The 21,224-nt window shown below is 47.2% G+C and overlaps 1 protein-coding gene across 1 annotated transcript in view; it reads right to left on the reverse strand.

The window, feature by feature from the left end:
• Positions 1-18,817: 18,817 nt before the first annotated feature.
• Positions 18,818-21,224, reverse strand: part of LOC131095391 (homer protein homolog 1-like) — a 70,009-nt gene continuing 67,602 nt past the window's right edge. Inside the window, exon 5 of the mRNA XM_058043084.1 lies at positions 18,818-18,994. Within this exon, the coding sequence (XP_057899067.1) occupies positions 18,818-18,994 (177 nt within the window). The remainder of the gene's footprint in view (positions 18,995-21,224) is intronic.

Here is a 21,224-nt window from a genome sequence, read left to right on the forward strand (position 1 = left end):
TGGCAGACTGCCTACGCCAGCAATGTAACTCAGCCACCAAAGACATTTTAAGGTCACTGCCGCAGGGGTCCAATATAGCTGCCATGATCAGACACGTTGCAAAGGAGGAACATCTAGTTCCCATTCAAGCAGCAGTTCACACCGCAATAACCAGTGTGATGGCGTGCCTTAAGTGCGGCCAGGCAGGCCACTTGGCAGTAAACTGCCCTCAGCCAAGGCGCCCATCAGCAGATGCTCCACCACGCCAAGGGGGAGGTAGGGGGCTGTGCTGGGTGTGCGGAAGGAAGGGGCATTTAGCTAAGGAATGCAGATCCAGGTTTCAGGGAAACGGGAGAGGGAGGGGGCAGCCAGGCCGTATCCAGCCCCCTCCCACCTGGAACATGCAGCGGCCCAGCTACAGCAACCCCCAGTGGGGCAGGGGACCCTCATACCCTATGGCCCCACAGGGAGCAGTCAACTTTGCATCCCCCCCAGCAATACAATGGCAGAGTTGCGCAGCACTGCCCTCAATACCCTCGCACCCCCCACCGCCACAAGCCGCGCCGGAGTCACAGGAACCGCAGGGGACGTCCCAGAGCGGGATCCCTGGATGGCCTTGGTCATGAAAATAGGGAAGGAACCCCTGATGGTGTGGGGGACATGCCGCCTTTATGGTAGTCAAGATCCACACGTCATAGGGTTTCCGTTCTGGGCGGACACGGGATCAGACTGCACGATTATTCCCCAAGCACACTGGCCCGGACATTGGCAATTCAAAGAAGTCCCTCCAGTGAATGGAGTGGGGGGGCAGTCCCGGGCATGGAAAAGCACCCAGCTGGTGGCTATAACACTTCTCACGAAAAAGGGACCAGAACAGACAGTAGCAATCTACCCCTACATTTTGCAAAATTCTCCACCCCTGTTGGGAAGGGATGTTCTTTCCTTGCTAGGATTTCGGATTACAAATTTATCCTGAGGGCCACTGCCGTGCACCCCCCGCTGCCAATCAAATTGACTTGGAAATCATCAGACCCTGTATGGGTTGAGTAGTGGCCCCTGACAGAGCCTCGAATGGCAGCCTTGCTGGAACTGGTCGACCGCGAACTGCAAAAGGGTCACATAGAACCCTCCACCAGCCCATGGAACACCCCTGTATTCGTGATCCCCAAGAGGTCCGGACAAGGCTATCGTGTCGTCCACGACCTGAGAGAGGTGAACAAGACAATCCGATCCCTGGGTCCAGTCCAGACACTGCTACCCGCGAACTCAGCCATCCCCGCAGGGCAGCCGTGCGCAGTACTGGATATCAAGGACTGCTTCTTTTCAATACCCCTGCACCCTGAGGACAGAGAACGATTCGCCTTTTCCGTGGCGTTTCGGAACGGCGAGCGGCCCAACCTTCGCTTCCAATGGAGAGTGCTTCCACAAGGCCTAGTCGACAGCCCGACCATATGCCAGATCACCGTGGACAAAGCACTGACGCCAGTCAGACACTCCAATCCCACTGCAACCATCATCTAGTACATGGACGACATCCTGGTTGCAGCACCATCAACAAGCCAAGTAGATGACCTGGTGACCACAATCACAGAGACCCTTCAGGCCAACGGTTTCGAGATCGCGAGCGCAAAGATCAAGAGAGGACCCTGCGTGACCTTCCTGGGAGTAGGAATCACAAGCTCCTACGTGACACCCCCCGAGATGAAGATCAACCGAGAAGTCGAGACGCTCCACGACGTGCAACGCCTGGTGGGATCGCTGCAGTGGCTTCGCAACGTCGTCCTGATTCCTCCCGAGGTCATGGACCCTCTGTACGACCTCCTGAAAGGGAAGAACCCCTGGGATCCCAAGGAGCTGACGCCGCAAGCAACGAGCTCCCTCGACTTCATCGAAAACCAGATGTCCATTGGCACGCTTGCCAGGTGGAACCCAGCCATGCCACTGGACCTGTACGTCCACTTTACACTGAAGGGGGGAGTGGGAGCACTGGCTCAAGGACTTGCTGAAAAGGCCCGACCGATCCAATGGGTGGTCCTCGGAAGACCCGCTCGTGCATTTTCCCCAGGAATCGAATGCATCGCCAGTCTCATCATGAAAGGCAGGAGACTCGCCTTGAAACACCTAGGGACAGAGCCGACAAGCATCCACCTTCCGTTTCGCAAGCAGCCGACCTCGGAGTCAGCCACAATATCAGAGTACCTGGCCCTTGCTCTCTCCGGTTTCGGAGGAGAAATCTCCTACTCCTCCAAGCCACCCTGGACAAAGCTGCTGACCGTAGTCGACATGGACGTGCCATCGAAGGTCAAGGACAGACCGCAGCCAGGACCAACGGTCTTCACAGACGCTTCCTCCACGACTTCAACCGCAGCAGCAGTGTGGCAGGCAGGAGAGCAATGGCACTGCGTCAAAGCGTGTGACCCCACACTGTCGGTGCAACAGCTGGAGGCAGCAGCAGTGGTTTTGGCGTGCGGACTCTTCCAAGACGAACACCTCAACATTGTAACGGACTCTATATTCGTGGCAAGACTCTGCCTAGCTATGGCAGGACCAGGAGTGTCGACATCAGCAGCAGCCCTAATGCTGGAAGAAGCACTTTCCTCGCGACAGGGCACCGTGTCAGTCATCCACATCAACAGCCATGACCCAGTCAAAGGTTACTTCCAGACCGGCAACGATAAAGCGGACGCCGCAGCAAAAGGCGTTTGGACCTTGCAAAGAGCTCGTCAACTGCACGAGTCGCTCCACATCGGAGTCAAAGCACTGGCGAAGAGATGCGGAATCCCGACGGCAGACGCGAAATACCTAGTAGCCACCTGCCCTTACTGTCAGAAGTCACCCCTTTGGACCTACGGAGTCAACCCGAGAAGTCTCAAGCCCTCAGAAATCTGGCAGTCGGACTTCACCTGGTGCGAACTGATGAAGTCCCGAGCATGGCTTGCAGTGACAGTAGACACTTAAAGCGGGACAATCATAGCCACACAGCACCCCAAAACTAACTCCAAAAACACAATTCAGCACTGGCTGACAGCCATGGCTTGGCTTGGTATCCCCAAGCAGATCAAAACGGATAACGGCTCCAATTTCATCTCTAAACAAGTACAGGAATTCGCTGCGAAATGGGGCATCACGTTAGTGCAAGGCATCCCATACAACAGTACCGGGCAGGCCATAGTTGAGAGAGCAAACCAAACCCTGAAAACCGAGCTAGAAGTGTTGGCAAAAGCAGAGGGCTTTGCCAATGCCATTCCCCCAGGAGATCAGGCACGTATGCTGGCAACCGCTTTGCTGGCACTGAATCAATTCCCTATGGGGGACGAAACAAAAAGTCCCGTCCAAAAACACTGGGCCACTCGAGCGCTAGAAGAGGGCCCACAGGTGGTAATCAGAAACGAGCTAGGCGAGTGGGAATGGGGTTGGAGGCTGATGCTCACGGGGAGAGGGTACGCGGCTGTCAAAAAGGACGGCAAAATCAGGTGGTGTCCACTTAAGTCGATTAAACCGGACCTTCATAGCGAGCAGAATGAGACTGACGAGAATTGCGAGTCTTTGCTTACAGGACCTGCTCGTGGGACGCCCTCGTGATGCGTACATTCCGGTTCCAGACGAAAGTGACAGACCACCAAGCCGTCAGGCAGCACCCGAGAGACCCGCACGGGTGAGACCCAAACACCAAGGGTGTTTCTGTGTGATTTTGCTGTTGGGGCTTGTCGCCAGAGGGCAAGCCAGCCCAGACCACTACCCCCATCAGCCCTTCAGGTGGGTCATGCGACACCTTGGTAGTGGCAAAGCACTCAGAGAAATCACCACACCTAACACCCCATCCTTCGTGCTCCGCATCACCGACCTGTTTCCAGGACAGCCAAGGGTAAACCCCTATTCCCTACACGTCAAACACTCGTACCTATCCTACTGGTGCCCAGCTTGAAACCCTGGGAAAAAGCTACTGCAATCACCCAGGGTGGGGATATTGTGGGCACTGGGGCTGCGAAACCATAGTCACAGATGCCAGACCATCGGGGCCTGGGTGGGATCCACAAGAGCCAGACAAATTCTTACAGTTCACCTGGGCACCCATCAGCTGCAGAATACCCTTCTTTCGCGAAAACCCCCATCGAAACCAAATTAAAATCCCTAACTTTCGGGCATGCACTGATTACAACATGACGGTCTTGCAGCCAGATCACCCTAGCTGGGCCACAGGCAGAACGTGGACAGTGGTCCTTCAAGGGTCAAAAGAGAGGGTGAACGTGCAAATTATCAGGCTCCAGCCGTCAGCACCCCAAGCAGTCGGACCTAACAAAGTGATTAAAAGCGTGCCGAAAGGGAGAAACATAACCTACCCCAAAACCTTACCCACAGGGGTCAGCAATGTCCCGACCGGTCAAGCGGAAACCTTTCAGATGAGTCGCTTAACCGAGTCAGACGCAGACCCAATCCTTCGTATGTTAGAGGCTGCCTTTGTATCCCTGAACGAATCCAACCCTAACCTAACCGAATCCTGCTGGCTTTGTTACGATGTCAAACCCCCCTTTTACGAAGGAGTCGCTTTAGACACCCCCTTCAGTTATTCCTCAGCCGATGCCCCTCACCAGTGCAGATGGGATACCCCTCGCAAAGGAATCACCCTGAGTCAAGTCACAGGCCGAGGCAGATGCTTTGGCAATTCAGCTCTGGCTAAGCGGGGAGGTAACGTCTGCGCCAAAATTGGCAGGCCGAACAGGAAAAACAATAAGTGGGCAATCCCGTCCGCATCGGGGATGTGGGTTTGCCAGCGATCCGGAGTGAGTCCCTGTGTGTTCCTTCCCAAATTCAATGACTCTATCGACTTCTGTGTCCAAGTTCTGATTGTTCCTAGGGTCTTGTACCACTCAGACGAGGAGATGTACCATCTTCTTGAGGGACCCAGCCGGATCCACAAAAGAGAAATAATAACAGGTATAACTATCGCAATGCTGCTCGGCCTGGGAGCAGCAGGAACGGCAACGGGTGTCTCAGCCCTAGCGGCCCAACACCAAGGACTGTCCCAACTGCAGGCAACGATTGACGAGGACCTGCAGAGGATCGAGAAATCCATCTCCTATCTAGAGAAGTCGGTCTCCTCACTCTCAGAAGTGGTCTTGCAGAACAGGCGAGGCCTGGACCTCCTGTTCATGCAGCAAGGGGGCCTGTGTGCCTCCTTGAAAGAAGAGTGCTGTTTCTATGCAGACCACACGGGAGTCGTGAGAGACTCCATGGCAGAACTCCGGAACAGACTGGCCCAGAGGCAGAAAGACAGGGAAGCCCAACAGAGCTGGTACGAGTCCTGGTTCAATCAATCACCTTGGCTAACCACTCTGATTTCTGCCCTGATAGGTCCATTGGCGATGCTGTTTCTAACAGTCACCTTCAGACCATGCCTGCTGAACAAGCTAGTCTCGTTCGTTCAGAGCCGCCTGGAACGGACCAACATCCTGTTCATAGGGCGACGACAATTGCTGTGAATTCAACCAGGGAATTCAACCAAAGAACACCGCCAGTCACAAGATTTTCGAAACTTGTCTGGCAAAAGCTTACTCAGGTTTCCCAAAATCCCTTTTCCTTGTCAAGTTACAACTTTACACCTCAATTCAGCACCTAGGTACATGACTACCTCATTCATTTGTGAAAAGGGGGGGGGAGATGTGGTAGCTAGGGAAGAGGCGCTGCGGAAGATTTCGCGATGCCACGGAAAGCCAGGACCCTCGGTTCCCCATAGATAAGACCCTCAGGCACTCATAGATAAGAAATTAACATAGGAATGTGGTCCCACTAACAATAGGAATGTTGCCCCACAGAAGCCAGTAACTTTCCATCCCTTACCCAGTACTTTTCCATTCCCTACTAACCATAGGTAAGAAGGACAAACCCCTTTTTGACGTAGAGACCCCTAAGACTATAAGACCCCATGAGAAGAAGTAATAAACGCCTTTTGACCGTCCACCACATTGGTGTCTGCGTATGTCATTGGCCCGAACGGCCCTAGAGAGAGGGCTGTCGAGCTGTAACTCAGAACCAGGTCGCCTGCCTTGATCTAGAAGGCAACAGGCGGTCTGATCTTACAGTCTCTTTGCCATTCTGGGTGATTTCTTAAAACACAAAGACATTTCAGCATACAAAACTCTATCCCATTTATCCTCCTATTTTAAAACAGTACTAACAGCAATGAAGTATTATAAATCTTTTTATTTTCTGAGCTGCTCCTACTGGCAGCCTTCTCCCAGTCAGCCCCTCCCAAAAGGAGCTAATTTAGGAACCTCTTTGCTCTGGTCAGTTCTCATTATTTATTTCTCTTTGCCCTATCTCGCTTCCACTCAAACCTTTTTACAGACCTTCACAGTAGTTTCTCAACTTTCCTCCTATACACACAGCTCCAGGTGGCAGGTATCAGATGTGGTTCCCACACACAAGTTCTAAGACCTTAGGTTCTGAATCCACTTGACCAGAAACCTTTAATTTACATGTGCCCTGACACTTATTAGAACAGCAAAACCAGTGTTTCTCATAAACACCGCACTGCAATAATAACTGCACATCCAGCTTTTGCTCACAGGCCATTCCCGTGTTCCCTGGGGAGACGGGGCAGCCAGAGCTGTCTCTCTGCCCAGGGGGCAGCCACTGTCACCTCACACAGCATGCTAATCAAAAACGTGACATAGACACTATATTCTGATGAAACAAAATATCAGTGTTTTCTAGTTCTCTTCTTGCACAATCTAATTAAGCCCTGTGTCTACTTACACTTGTTTTACTGCTTTGTAAAAAGGCTGTGCTAGTCACAGCCGAAACTCTGATATGCCCACAGACACAAACACTCGCACCCGCACCCCCCCTTTATCTCAAATTCGCTAGAGCCAAGGCTTGAATTGCTGTGAGGGGGGGAATTCTTGGAATTCCTTTAACTCTATCGTAATTAAGCATAAATCACCGTACTATAGTTCTCCTATGTAAAATGCCACTCTTGTTGCAACAAAATCTTAAAATCTCCACAAACACTACTACTACTATACAATCTGAGAATCAAATTACCACAATGCAGCGGAAGAAAATCACCACACAAAACCACTGGGAAAGGGCATATCTCTCAAAGTGCTCGCTTTTCTCAACACAACATAGCATACCATAATTCAGCATTTACTCACATCAATTTTCCTGGACACAATCAAAATAACAGCATACAGTCTAGAGATCAAAATCAAACATCCAAGGCAAAGGAACTCTCTGAGCTCATACTCACGGTTAAAATGTACCAGATCTACACAAATCACTACATTTAAACACGATAAATACCATCACTGACATTCTTCCACTCGCTTCTCTGCGAGGCACTTCTGTCCCTGCCCCCACAGCCTGCTGCAGCCGGCGCCTCAGGCCTCACTCAGCTGCTTCAAACACGGGTAGTACTGACCACCCCGCATTGTAGATTTATTCTCTTTTATACACCATACACTTATACACTTGCACAATTAGAAACACAGTGCACCGACCATACAATGCACACATTAACAATACAGCAACACAGTGTCCGGACATCACACACACATACAAACAAAACACACACGGGCTCAACAGTTCTGCTCTATCAGAACTATGAATCCCCAACACACATACACGGGTTCACCCGGCTCACCCCCAGAACCGCTTGCGGTCTGCTCTATCAGAACGATGAACCCCATCTCTAATACAGCTGCTCTATCAGCTGAACCCAGACGTCTCTGGGTGGTTTACTCCCTTGCTCTCCTTTCCCTCCCCCAGGGCCCCTCAGTGTGGTAGCTAGGGAAGAGGCGCTGCGGAAGATTGTCGCGATGTCACGGAAAGCCAGGACCCTTTGTTCCTCTAAGATAAGAAATTAACATAGGAATGTGGCCCCACTAACAATAGGAATGTTGCCCCACTGAAGCCAGTAACTTTCCACTCCTTACTCAGTACTTTTCCATTCCCTACTAACCATAGGTAAGAAGGACAAAACCCTTTTGACGTAGAGACCCCTAAGACTATAAGACCGCAGGAGAAGAAGTAATAAATGACATTTGACCGTCCACCACATTGGTGTCTGCGTATGTCATTGGCTCGAACGGCCCTGGAGAGTCGGCCGTCGAGCTGTACCTCAGAACCAGGTCGCCTGCCTTGATCCAGAAGGCAACACCTCAGTACATACCGTATCTTCCTCCGCAGGCTAGTAGGTCGTTGTCTGTCCTCGCAGGTGGCAAGTTGAGACGAGCGGAGCCCCACCAGGAAAAAAATCCTAGGGCGTGCCTTGGAGGTCCGTCTATCCCCCCTGCCCCTGCGGGGACAGAGAACTCCTGGCTGGCTCGCCATAATGTTTTGCGGAGAAAAGAAGAAACCTCACAACTTTATAAAAGTTGTAAAGCCCGGTATGTTTATTTACGACGCGCACCGGACGCAAGTTCCCCAACAAGGCATGCGTACTTCTGAAGACCTCGGGTCTTCTTTTATCCCCCTTCCAAATGCATATGCATACAGTTTCACAATAAGTTCATACATATTCATTCTGTGTGACATTTAGCACCAGTTCTTCTTTATCAAAGGAATTTCTAAGTCGGGGGCAAATCGAACTTGTGGTCTTTTCTGTTTTTCTTTCTCTGTCTCCTTGCTGTCTCAGCATGCAAGTTCTTCCTTCAGCTTTGGCCTCACAGACTTTTCACCTCTCTTAGACACTTCACCTAATTCAGAATGGATCTTTACTCTGTCTCAGTTTCTCGATGGCAGAGAGCTAGAGCCATTTGGGTCTGTGAAACCAGTCTTACTTGGCACTGGTTCCAGCTTGGGTCTGGGAACCATCCTGCGTATTTTGGAATTTCAGGAGCCAGCCGGCCACTCAGCCATAGGCCCCAAACATAAGCCTCGGCTTTTTTCTCAGACAAGCAAAACTTACCGGGCCCAGTTCTGGATGGCAGATTGGAGAAGCCGCTTAGCACTGTCAAACCAGCCTGACTTAGTACTGGTGCCAGCTTGGTTCTGGGAACCATCTTGTGTATTGCTGAATTTCAGGAGCCATCCGACCACTCCAGCCGTAGGCCCCGAACTCATGCCTCGGCTCTTTCCCCTGGCAAACTAAACTCACCCTCACCGTTTCTTGGTGGCAGATAGCTGGACCAACTTGAGACTGTGAAACCAGCTGTACTTGGCACTGGTTCCAGCTTGGGTCTGGGAACCATCCTGCGTATTGCGGCATTTCAGGAGCCAGCCGGCCACTCCAGTCATAGGCCCCGAACACAAACCTCGGCGCTGGCCCTGGAAAACTAATCTCACCGGATACAGTTCTTGATGGCAGATTGCAGGAGACACGTGGCACTGTCAAAGCAGCCCGACTTGGTACTGGTGCCAGCTTGGGTCTGGGAACCATCCTGCGTATCGTAGAATTTCAGTAGCCAGCCGGCCACTCAGCCATAGGCCCCAAACATAAGCCTCGGCTTTTTTCTCAGACAAGCAAATCTCACCGGGCCCACTTCTGGATGGCTGATTGGAGAGGCCGCTTAGCACTGTCAAACCAGCCTGACGTAGTACTGGTGCCAGCTTGGTTCTGGGAACCATCTTGTGCATTGCTGAATTTCGGGAGCCATCCGACAACTCCAGCCGTAGGCCCCGAACTCTTGCCTCGGCTCTTTCCCCTGGCAAACTAAACTCACCCTCACCATTTCTTGGTGGCAGATAGCTGGACCAACTTGAGACTGTGAAACCAGTTGTACTTGGTACAGGTTCCTGCTTGGGTCTGGGAACCATCCTGCGTATTGCGGCATTTCAGGAGCCAGCCGGCCACTCTTTACCACAGGCCACCGAACAGAAATTTCGTTCCTTTTTACAGTCAATGAAATCTCACCCGCCCCGGTCCTTGATGGCAGATTGCAGGAGCCACTTGGAACTGTCAATCCAGTCTGACTTGGCAATGCTGCTAGCTTGGGTTCGGGAACCATCCTGTATTTTGCAGAATTTCAGGAGCGAGCCGACCACTCCAGCTATAGGCCCCGAACTCATGCCTCGGCTCTTTCCCCTGGAAAACTAAACTCACCATCTCCGTTTCTCGATGGCAGATAGCTGGAGCCATCTGGGTGCCAAGTGGCTCCTGCCATCTGCCATCAGGAACTGGAATTGGTGAGTTTTGTTGCCCTGTGGAACAGGTCTTGAGTTTGTGTTTGGGGGACTGTGGCCCGGAGTGGCTGCCTGGCTCTTGAAATTCCACCTTGTGCACAATGCTTCCAAGACCCAAGCTGGCAGCACTTGCAACTCGGTCTGGATCGACAGTGCGAAGAGGCTCCTACAATCCGCCATCAGGAACCGGGACGTGTGTTTTTTGTATTCCCCGGGAAAAGGGCCGGCCTTGCTATTTGGGGGACTGTATGCCGGAGTGGCTGTCTGGCTCTTGTAAAACCCGCATTGTGCCTCAATCCTCTCAGACCCAAGCTCGCGCCACTTGCAACTCGGGCTGGTTTGACTGTGCCAAGTGGCTCCTGCGATCTGCCATCAGGGACCAGAGTAGGTGAGTTTTGTTTCCCTGGGAAAAGGGCCGGTGTTTCTGTTCGGGCGGTGGGATCCGGAGTGACCAGCTGGCTCCTGAAATTCAGCAATGCACAGGATGCTTCCCTGACTGTGGCTGGCACCACTTGCAACTCAGGCTGGTTTGCAAGTGACAAGTGCTTCCTGAAAACTGCCATCAGGACCGTAGCTGGTGAGTTTTCTTTCCCGGGGAAAAGGGTCAGTGTTTCTGTATGTAGGCCTGTGGCCGGGAGCGGCCAGCTGGCTCTGGAAATTCCACAATGCGGAGGGCGTTTCCCAGACCAAAGCAGTCGCCACTTCCAATTCAGGCTGGTTTGACAGGGCCAAGTGGCTCCTGCAATCTGCCATCAACAACCCGGCGATGGTAACATTTTGTTGCCCTGGGAACAGGTCTGGCATTGCTGCTCAGGGGCCTGTCGCCGGGAGTGGCCGGCTGCCTCCTGAAATTCTGCAATGTGCAGGATGCCCCCCCAACCCACGCTGACCCCACTTGCAATTCGGACTGGTTTGACAGTGCCGAGTGGCTCCCGCGATCTGCCATCAGGAACCGGGGTTGGTGAGTTTTGTTTCCCTGGGAAAAAAGCTTGAGTTTGTGTTCGGGGGCCTGTTGCCCGGAGTGCAAAACACAGTGGTGCTAGTTTAAGAATTGGACTCGATGATCTTAGAGGACTTTTCCAGCCTTACTGATTTATGATTCCATGATCTTACCTTTTGAAAAGCACCTAGCAATTGATAAACAGCTCCAAAAAAAGGCAAATATGAGTAAGAAGCATTATCATCCACAAGAAAACACATGCCCTTCCAGCATTTTCCTTCACACACAGAAGCACTGGTTAAACTTTATTTTTGCTGAAACACAGGGCACAGAAGAGGCTCAGCAATTGGGAGAAGTTACCAAGGCACACAAGGAAGGTTTCAGTGTGGCAACTTACATGAGGAGTGTGGACTAGTCTGAAAGCAAACCAGTGGGAGATCTCAAGTCAGAATTACAATTTATTAGAAAAATTATGATAAAGGCAATAATATAGAAAAACTGGCTTAAACTGACAGAGTCAGAATACAACCTGACACCCTGTTGGTCAGGGTGGTAGTGGCAGTCTGATTAAATGGTAGCTGCAGTCCTATTGGAGTGATGAATGTGATTCTGTCGAAGCAGTGATTCTGTAGTGAAGCTTGGTCCTTTTCTGGAGGTCCAGTGGTGATTATAGAGCTCTTCTCCTCTGTGAATGCAGTGGGTAGTGCTGTTCATGGTGCTCCAAATATCAGATTATATCCAGGTGGGAATGCTTTGTTCCTCCCCTTGGGTGGAGCATTTCACAATGGGATGAGTCCTGCAGTGAGACTTGATGGCCTGTTAGCAGAAGATAATCCCTGGAGGGAGTTATCAGGGAGGGATGTCATGGAAGAGATAAAGAACACTACCCCACCTATTATTAACAGCTTATGAAGATGGTAATAGGATACATACTTTTGGTTACATCTTACATTGTAACCTAAGATATTATTGACCCTTTATTACCATCTACATCATACTCAAATCAATACCCTCTTTAAACTCTACTTATATACATATTCACAATGAAGCCTTACACACAGTTCTCACTTAAAACTAGGTCTCCTTGTTGTACACAAGGAGTTTCCTCATTTTCTGCATTACCCACCAAGTGTAACCAGATCCTTGAGCAAAAACAATCCCACAGATAGGTTTGCCTTTGTCTGAGGTGGGACTAATCCAGTCTTTCCTAAAATACCTCTCATGTGTACCACAGGGACTTTATCACCACCTACTATGTGCAATAGTTTAGATTGGGAAAGACTAGCTCAATTGATGGAGTCTCTGGTGTTGACCACCCAGGTGGTCTTTGCTAAATGCAGCTCCCAGTCTTTGAATGCAGTTCCCAGTCTTTGAAGGTCCCCCCACCAAGAGCCTTCAAGGTGATTTTATGCAGTCCATTACGTCGTTCAACTTTCCTTGAAGCTGGCGCATGATAGGGAATATAATATACCCACTTGATACCGTGTTCTCTGGCCCAGGTGTTTCTAAGGCTGTTCTTGAAATGGGTCCTGTTGTCCAGCTCAATTCTCTCAGCGGTGCTGTGTCTCCACAGGACTTGCTTTTCCAGGCCCAAGATATTTGCAGTGCGATGTCATAGTTTGCCTCAGATACCTTGGGTTTCTCCCTGTGGATTCCTTCCCCAGGTGTCAATCACCTCTCCTTTCCCCCACCCTGACCCCTGCTGAGTGCTGTCTGCCAATCCTGGCATCCCAGAAGGGCGTGAGTGATTGGCAGAATTCAAAAGATGCCTTTCAGCCCTGGAGGGACATTGGGCCATCCAGGTGTCATTTGTCCCCTGAGACTTCCCCCCCCTTACCTGGTTGGTGAGATCCCTACCCCTTCCCTCCCCCTCTCCCTGGGGTCAAAAGACACAGAAACCATGTGGTTCGGCTAGTCCTGTTAGAGCTGTTGCTGGATTCAGAGGCTTGTGGGCCAGGAATAAAGTTCTGGATCAAAACCCTCTAGCAGAATCCGACTCCTTTTCCTTCACCTTGCCTTAAAGCTTCTTTGCCAGAGGTAAACCTGAGCTCCTGCATGACTGGACTTGTCCCAAGCACCCAGCTGCAACATCCAGCTAGCCAAAGGTGTCTCTGAGGTGAAACCATCACAGTTGCCACCTTTGGTCAAGCAGCAAGGGCCAGACGAGCCCAGGCACATTCCATCCAGCTATATTGGCTTTTAATTCCAATACAAGATGGTGTTCCATGCAGTAGTATGAGGCACAGGGTAGGTCTCCAACTGTCCAGTGGTTGCTTCCACCATGGTCAGCATGTAGCACTTGCCTTGGCGGGTTTGGGGAAGGGTGATGTAGTCAACTTGCCATGCTTCTCCAAACCTATACTTTCACCATTGCCCACTGTACCACAGAGGCTTCACCTGCTTAGCCTGCTTGATTGCAGTGCATGTCTCACATCTGTGGATGACCTGTGAGATACAGTCAATAGCTAGATCCACCCCTCAGTCATGAGCCCATCAGTATGTTGCATCTATCCCCTGATGACCAGAGCTATCATGGGCGATGTCCTGCCAAATCTCAGCAGCCCGCATGGTTTTCCCTCTGTGATGTCACTTGGCCTTTCTCCAACAATCCAGCCATCCCCACAGAGCATTAGCTACCATTCATGAGTCAGTGTAGAAATAGAGCCTTGGTCACTTCTCTCATTCGGCAATATCCAAAGCCAGCTGGACAGCTTTAAGCTCTGCAACCTGACTCAATCCACCTTGTCACTCGGTAGCTTGTGCAACTCACCGTGTGGGGCTCCATACAGTAGCTTTCCATTTCCAGTTAGCACCTACTATTTGGCAGGAACCATCAGTGAAGAGGGCATATAATCTTTCACTCTCTGGTAGCTCATTAAATGGTGGGTCTTCCTTGGCACATGTCACTTGCTCCTCTTGTTCTCCAGAAGATAATCCAAAAGTCTCCCCTTCAGGCCAGTTTGTTATGATTTCCAGAATTCCAGGGCGATTAGGATGCCTTACCTGGGCTTGCTGTGTGATCAGAGCTATCCACTTGCTCCATGTGGCGTTGGTGGCATGATGCATGGATGGAACTTTTCCCTTGAACATCCAACCCAGCACAGGTAGTTGGGGTGCCAGAAGCAGCTGTGCTTTGGTTCCAATTACTTCTGAAGCAGCTCGAACCCCTTCATAAGTCACAAGTCTCCTTCTCAGTTGGAGTATGGCTGGCCTCAGATCCTTTGTATACCTGACTACAGAACCTGAGCAGTCATGCTCATGTCTCTCTAGATCACTTCTGCTACTGGCTCCAGGAAGAATGATTCTCCCTGGCTGCAGAACAGAGCTTATTTTTCAAATCCTGCCCCATTTTGTTCAAGGGTCCACTGGATATCACTTTTCTTTCTTGTGTCACGACATAAAGAGTGCTTATAATTGTGCTGTATTTCGGGATATGCATCCTCCAAAAGCCCACAGCTCCTAGAAAAGTCTGGGTTTCCTTCTTGTTGGTAGATAGGGACATAGCTGTGAGTTTGGTAATTATCTCCATCGGGATCTGGCAACAACCGTCTTACTACTTGACTCCTAGAAAATGAATTTCATAAGTAGTTCCCTAAACCTTACTTCACTTAATGGCAAAACCAGCTTCCAAGAGAATCTGGATAATCTTCTCTCCTTTCTCAAAGACTTCCCCTGCTGTGTTCCCCCATACAATGATGTCATCAATGTCCTGCAGATGTTCTGGAGCCTCACCCTTTTCCACTGCAGCCTGGATCATTTCATGGTAGATGGTGGGACTGTGCTTCCCCCGCTGGGGCAGCCAGTTCAAAGTGTATTGCACACCCCTCCAGGTGAAGGCAAACTGGGGCCTGCACTCTGCTGCCAAAGGAATGGGGAAAAATGCATTGGCAATGTCAATGGTTGCATACCACTTGTCTGCCTTGGACTCCAACTCATACTGAAGCTCCAGCATGTCAGGTGCGGCATCACTCAGTGGTGGCGTGACTTCATTCAGATCACAGTAATCTACCATCAGTCTCCGTTCTCCACTGGACTTACACACTGGCCACATAAGGCTGTTAAAGGGTGAACAAGCCTTGCTGACTAATAAAGCCTGTTATCTGGACTTATTATCATGCCAGGCTGCTCAGGAACTCTGTCCCCAGGGGGACCGGGTGCCCGATGAAATGCTCAGGCCAAATAACCGCGGGGCCCAACTCGAGCAAGCTCAGTAGTGATTAGCTCTCTAGTGGTATCAGCTCTCTTAGATATTCAGCTCTTCTTGCTGGGTAGTGGTGCCCTTGGCTGAGGCTTCAGCAGACAGAGAGAGAGGAGAAGTCGTCGAAGCTGGCTGGTTCCACAGAGATGGTTTATTGGGGATATCTGTGAAGGGTCTCAGCTCTTCTTCTTCTAACTTATGGGGGTACAGTATGCTTCTTTTATAGACTTGGCTAGGATCCAAGCTTAGCCAATGGCAAGGATTTTTAGGAATATCCCTGATTGACCAATAGTGGGGGTTTAGGGATAATATTGCCATATAGGGTTACAGAGATAGGTTGTAGGTCGGGGAGTCAGAAGGACAGGATATTCCTTGCTGCCTCAGCATTCCAATTCAAATCCTCCATGGTGCCTTTCCCAAACCTATGGGGTTTACTACAGCTGACCATCACTTGAATCTCCAGTTCATGAATCATCTTATGGATGGGAATCACAGAGTCTCGGTTGATGCGGTATTGCCAACGGTGCACTGTTGCTGTGGCTATTGGTACCTGTTGTTCTTCAGTCCACAGCAGTCCCACAGCCAAGGGGTCAACTGAGAGACCAGGCAGGGTATTCAGTTGTCTGATGTCTTCTGTCTCTAGAGCAGCTATCCCAAAAGCTCAGCTATGTCCTTTGGTGTCTTTGAAATACCCACTCCAGAGAGAGTCTATGCTGAGGATGCATGGGGACTCTGGGCCAGTCACAATGTGGTGTTTCTGCCACTCCTTTCCAGTCAAACTCACTTCAGCTTCCAGTACTGTCAGCTGCTGGGATACCCCTGTCACCCCAGAAATAGAAATGGATTCTGGTCCCACATACCTGGATGGCATCAGGGTACACTGAGCGCCAGTGTCAAAAAAAGCCATATATTTTTGTGGGTCATAAGTGCCAGGCCATCGAAAAAAGCCCAGGGAGTTTCTGAAGATCAGGGTGTATGGTTTTTGGGTTTGGGCTTTTTTTATTTTTTTGTAAATCAGGGGCAAACTTTCGGAAGACAATACACTTCCAGCCAGCACAAGCAACTAGCTATGTCTACCTAGTTGCCAATTTAATATGGTGAAATGCCTCAAAACACCATAACAATTTAACCAGCAGTAGCACAGTCCTGGAGGCTTCACTTGCCATCTCTTCCATGCATGTGTTACACAGTGCCATTTTAGAGAGCCTTCATTATAGCTAACAATTAAATCAAATCAAAGCAGCTGATTCTCAAACTAAATTTTGTCATAATTTTGAAAAACAATGGTGCCTGGGAAATAACTGGAATGTTTTGCAATATACATTTCTTTAAATGGTAGTTTCCCTCTGATTGAGACAGTGTTCCTTGACACTAAGACATACAAAAGGATTCTTTTCTTCTATTAAAAAAAAAAAATCAGAAAGCACCTGAAAGCATTTTCTGTCTGGCTTAAATAATATTATATAATGCCCTCACTTGAGCTTTTCATTATTAAAAAAACCCCAAACTAACCCATATGAGTTTTTTATTTCTAATAAAACCTTATCAAGTCCAAATTCAATTAATTTCAAAGGGTTTGAACAAATTTGCATTTTTTTGCATTAGCTCACTTATAAAGTTGATGCTGCCATTGGCATGACAAATGATTCTTGTGAGAATCATCATGAGAAGTAACCTTTGAAATACGAATATGAATTCCAGCTAGTGGTACTTAACAGGACAATAAACTAAAATAAGGCACCCATACTGCATACATGAAGTAAATATAAAAATGCAAAGCATGTAAAAAATTTTGTAAGCTCTATTCTACACCATCAAAAATTATACCTGGGTAGTTTCAAAATATATCTTCAATCACTGTTAATGCATAGCAAACATAGTTACTATACTGGCATACCAGAAAACATATTTACATGTCCAAACTGAGAGGGAAGACCTCATTTAAGAAAAAAAAACAACCAAAAACAACAGCAAACACCAGCACTCCTGTCTGGACTTTTGTCACAACTCTTTTTCCCAAAAATATTGATAGATAATTCCAAGGCACAAACAGTAAGTTTAACTTGTTACAGGACACTAATGTGTAGCATTTTTGATACTACTTCAACATGCACAGAGTTTTCTTACAAAGCACCAATTCTTGTAAAACATGCAATAGATGCACCGGTCACAATTGAAGCATAAAAATAAATACAATCACTCAGCTTAAAAAGTATTTGTTTTTTCTCATTTGAAAATGTAAATTACTTTTTCCAGATATGCTTAATAGTATCATTCTTTTACAAAAAACATGAGAAGTTTTGAACAATTACATCTCTGTTCATTCTTTATTATTTGCATGACATATCCGACATCTTTCTGTTCCCCAATCCTTGATCAAGAGCCCTTAAACTCTATTTAAACTGATTTAGACCATACTTAAAAAAATAAATCTAGTATTTCTAATTTAGAGAAAAGTTTGTTAAATATTTAAGTTGCTTTCCATAATCTCAGTACATAATGAGTTTCATTGAGTGTCCCATGTACAGTCATTTCTGATAGGTGAGTGTTGGTGATGAAATCAAATGCAAAGAAAAAAATCTTAATGTAAAAAATCAAGATGTCAGAGATGAAAGCACAAGTGTTGTAGTTTTTGAGTTCCACAGGTGGTGTTTTTTTTCTCTTCCCCTTCCTTTTCCCTCATGTGAGCTCCCTTTATTATTGTCCACTACAGATAAACAGCCATGCTGTAATTGGACCCTAGAATCTCTGCTAATTTTGTAACAGAAAACATGTCTCAAGCATTCCGTTCATGTGACTGTCTTTGGCCAAAGTAAGTCACACACACATACAGCGGTTTTCCACTGAAGTGATTTCTCACAGCACACTCAGCAAACACACAGATTAGCAGAGCCTTTAGGGTCAACATCCTCTTGTTCTAATCTTGATTTAAGATGCCAGGTGTTTGGTACTGTTCCCACAGGTGAGATATACTCATCCTTTCTCATTATTTGTATAATTAAAAGACCTAGTTTTCTTAAAGAACAGAGTACAATATTCCTAATGCAATTATTTAAAATTCAGTCTGAAGCAGAACTATACTTTTCTCATTTTTCAAAAAGAAGATGAAAATGTTTTAAACTCTCAAAGAACTTTTTAATTTGAGGCTGCTTTAAATTTTATAATTCATAAGTGTTGTAAGAGTCCCTTTTATTCCAACAACTAATCCATGAAAGGCTGGCATCCAATCCTATAATTAATTTAAAGAAAATGCGTGCAAAAATAATTAAATTTGAATATTCTAAGAAGCAATCAAGTTTACTAAGATCTCAAACATTGAAATAATGCTTCCTGTTAAAATGGACACCTGCACTAACCAGTGTTTAAGGGCTTGCATTCAGCTGATTAAACTACAAAATATTGCCCACCAAAATGTTACTCAAAGACATTTCCTCTTTTTTTTTTTTTTTTGCATAAACAAAGTTTATAATGTAAATCTGAAAGCAAAACTTTTTTTTTAAATTATGTAATTTAACTTTGCTAGTTGGAAGCCATGACATAGGAGAAGGTCCCTTTAACAAGGAAGGAGATAAGTATCACTTAATCAGGATGTGGGAATGGAATCTGTACCTATGAGTAAATGGCAATGCGCTCTGGATTGGCTCAGCCCTTGATTCTGAGTTCTGCCTCACTTCTGCCATCACTCTCTCGTCATCTGTCCCATTAATACTTTCTGGCGTTAAAGGAAACTGAATATCCCCTCCAGCTGATTCCTTAAGTAAAAGAAACAAATGACAGAATTACTCAGTGACCTGCTCAGGAAGGCTGTGTGTATATAAGCACTATCATTAATTTAATTCTTATATGAGATATGAACTTTAGACAGTATTAATGTGAGGCTCACAGATTTCCTGCATCACTCATGGGCATATTTCATCATGTCAATTTAATTTAGAAGTGTATTACTATAGGATTCAAATTATCTTGCACAAAACACAACTGACCTATGATTTATTTGCAAGTGTCCAGCCTCACACTTATCACAGACCTCACTCTCTTACTTGATATTTTATGCAGCCCTCAGCCAGGTACATAACAGGCAACTATTGACACCAAGGATTCTTATCTCTTGTTTTACATTCTAACATGGTGAAAAAAACAATTCTGATATTTGTTTCAAAATCTAGCTTTCATTCTATGTATTAACTAAAGTGAACAGGTGCATTCATAGTTTTGCCTATAAGCCATCTGTAAAGAAAACTTCAGCACAATCCACGCAAAACTTTCATAGATGTTAGCCTGGCCTAGCTCTTGCTGGTCATAGTATCATCTGGGAAGGAGAATACTCCAGTTATATCCAGGCAGCTACACCTGAAAAACTTACTGGCTTTCTTCCTAGCAGAAGGCACTGGTACAGTTTTAATCAGCTCTCATTATGTCAACACATACATTTATGTTTTGGTCAACAAACACTATTTTTCAATTTCTAGTCACTGAAAAGTGCTTCTTAAAAAAAAAAAACCAAACAAACAAAAAAAAAAAACCAAAAAAACCCAAAGTTGGAACATTTTAGGTTTTTCAGTCCCTGTATGTGGTTTAATTTTAATATTTTCTTTCCTATTATATCATGTCATATAAGCTAAATAGCTCATTTCAATTTCAAAATGTCTTAGTAGGCTTTTAGTAATCAAGTGTTAACATTTAACTATTTAACTCTAAGAGAGAGTTTCATGAATAGAGTTCAGTGGATGTCATGGAGGGGTGACTATCCAGCAGAGGACTGGTTGAATTACAGTATTTCCAAAAGGTAAGCACCTTCTATGGCCACAGAGATTTTACCATCTGCATGGAGAAGAGATAAAACTGCTATTTACTGTATTAAACTGGTGTCATAGTTTGACACGGGAAGAATTTAGGAAAGTGAGGCAAAAGCTTTTTGTGTAACAGACAGTCTGTCTGTTAAACCACTAAATACTGGACACACCTCTGTGAAAAACACATGTTGTGAAAAATGCATGTATTTTATGATTGGCTTTTCACAAATATTAAAATGAATATTATATGTGTTGTGTTAGAAAATAATGCTGTATTAATTCTCTTCAGTACTGTGTTAAATATAGTTTTAGGTTATAAAAATTGTTAAAATAGAAACGATGCTATGTAAGATGCTTTGTTTAACAGAAAGGGCTTGCAGCGAGATGGCAGCCACAGGACACCTAGATCTTTCAGAGAAAGGGAATTTATTGCCTTCTTATCAGAAGAAACGAACTTCTTCCCGGCTTGGAGGCGCTGTTAGGATTAGAAGGAAGAAGTTGACACTGACCAGACAGAATCCTGTATTTGAATGGAATTTATGCATCATGTATGAAGTGTATGAATATGCAACAGGCTATTGTTCTTAAGGGTTAATCCTTTGTTAACGGGTGTCCTTTTTCGGGCTCGTGATGCCCAGAAAAAGGTACCCGGACGTCCGTAACTCTTTGTTTTTATTGTCTCATATTGTCTTAATTCAATTTGTCCAAATTATTATTACTCTAATTGTGTTACTATTTTTATAACTATTTTATTACTATTAAACTTTTTAAAATTTTAAAAACAAGTGATTGGCGTTTTTCACACATGTTAAAGACAAAAAAAAACCCTCAAAAACTTACTCTTTCTTTTCTGGTCGGCAAAACGGTAACAAACCCCGGCCCCCGTCTCGGCCAGGCCAGCCCGGGCAGCCCTGCCATGGGCTGGGCCCCTTCTCCCGGGCTGCCCGCTGGCCCCCCATCAACCCCGTTCTGGCCGGGCCGGGCAGGGCCCCCAGCAGTAGCCAGGCAGGAAGGGGGAGGGAGGCTGCGGAAGCCTGGCCGGAGCAGGGCTGGCCGAGGCTGTTAAGATCTTGCCGTCAGGGCCCCTCCCCTCAGCGCGGTTGAGACCAGAAACAGCCCTGCAGCTGTGCAAAGTGGCCCCGCGGCTAGAAGTAAATGCAGAAAAAACCAAAGGCCAACCATGAAACCA

This window comes from Melospiza georgiana, chromosome W, assembly GCF_028018845.1.
Source record: "Melospiza georgiana isolate bMelGeo1 chromosome W, bMelGeo1.pri, whole genome shotgun sequence".
In the NCBI taxonomy this organism is placed as follows: domain Eukaryota; kingdom Metazoa; phylum Chordata; class Aves; order Passeriformes; family Passerellidae; genus Melospiza; species Melospiza georgiana.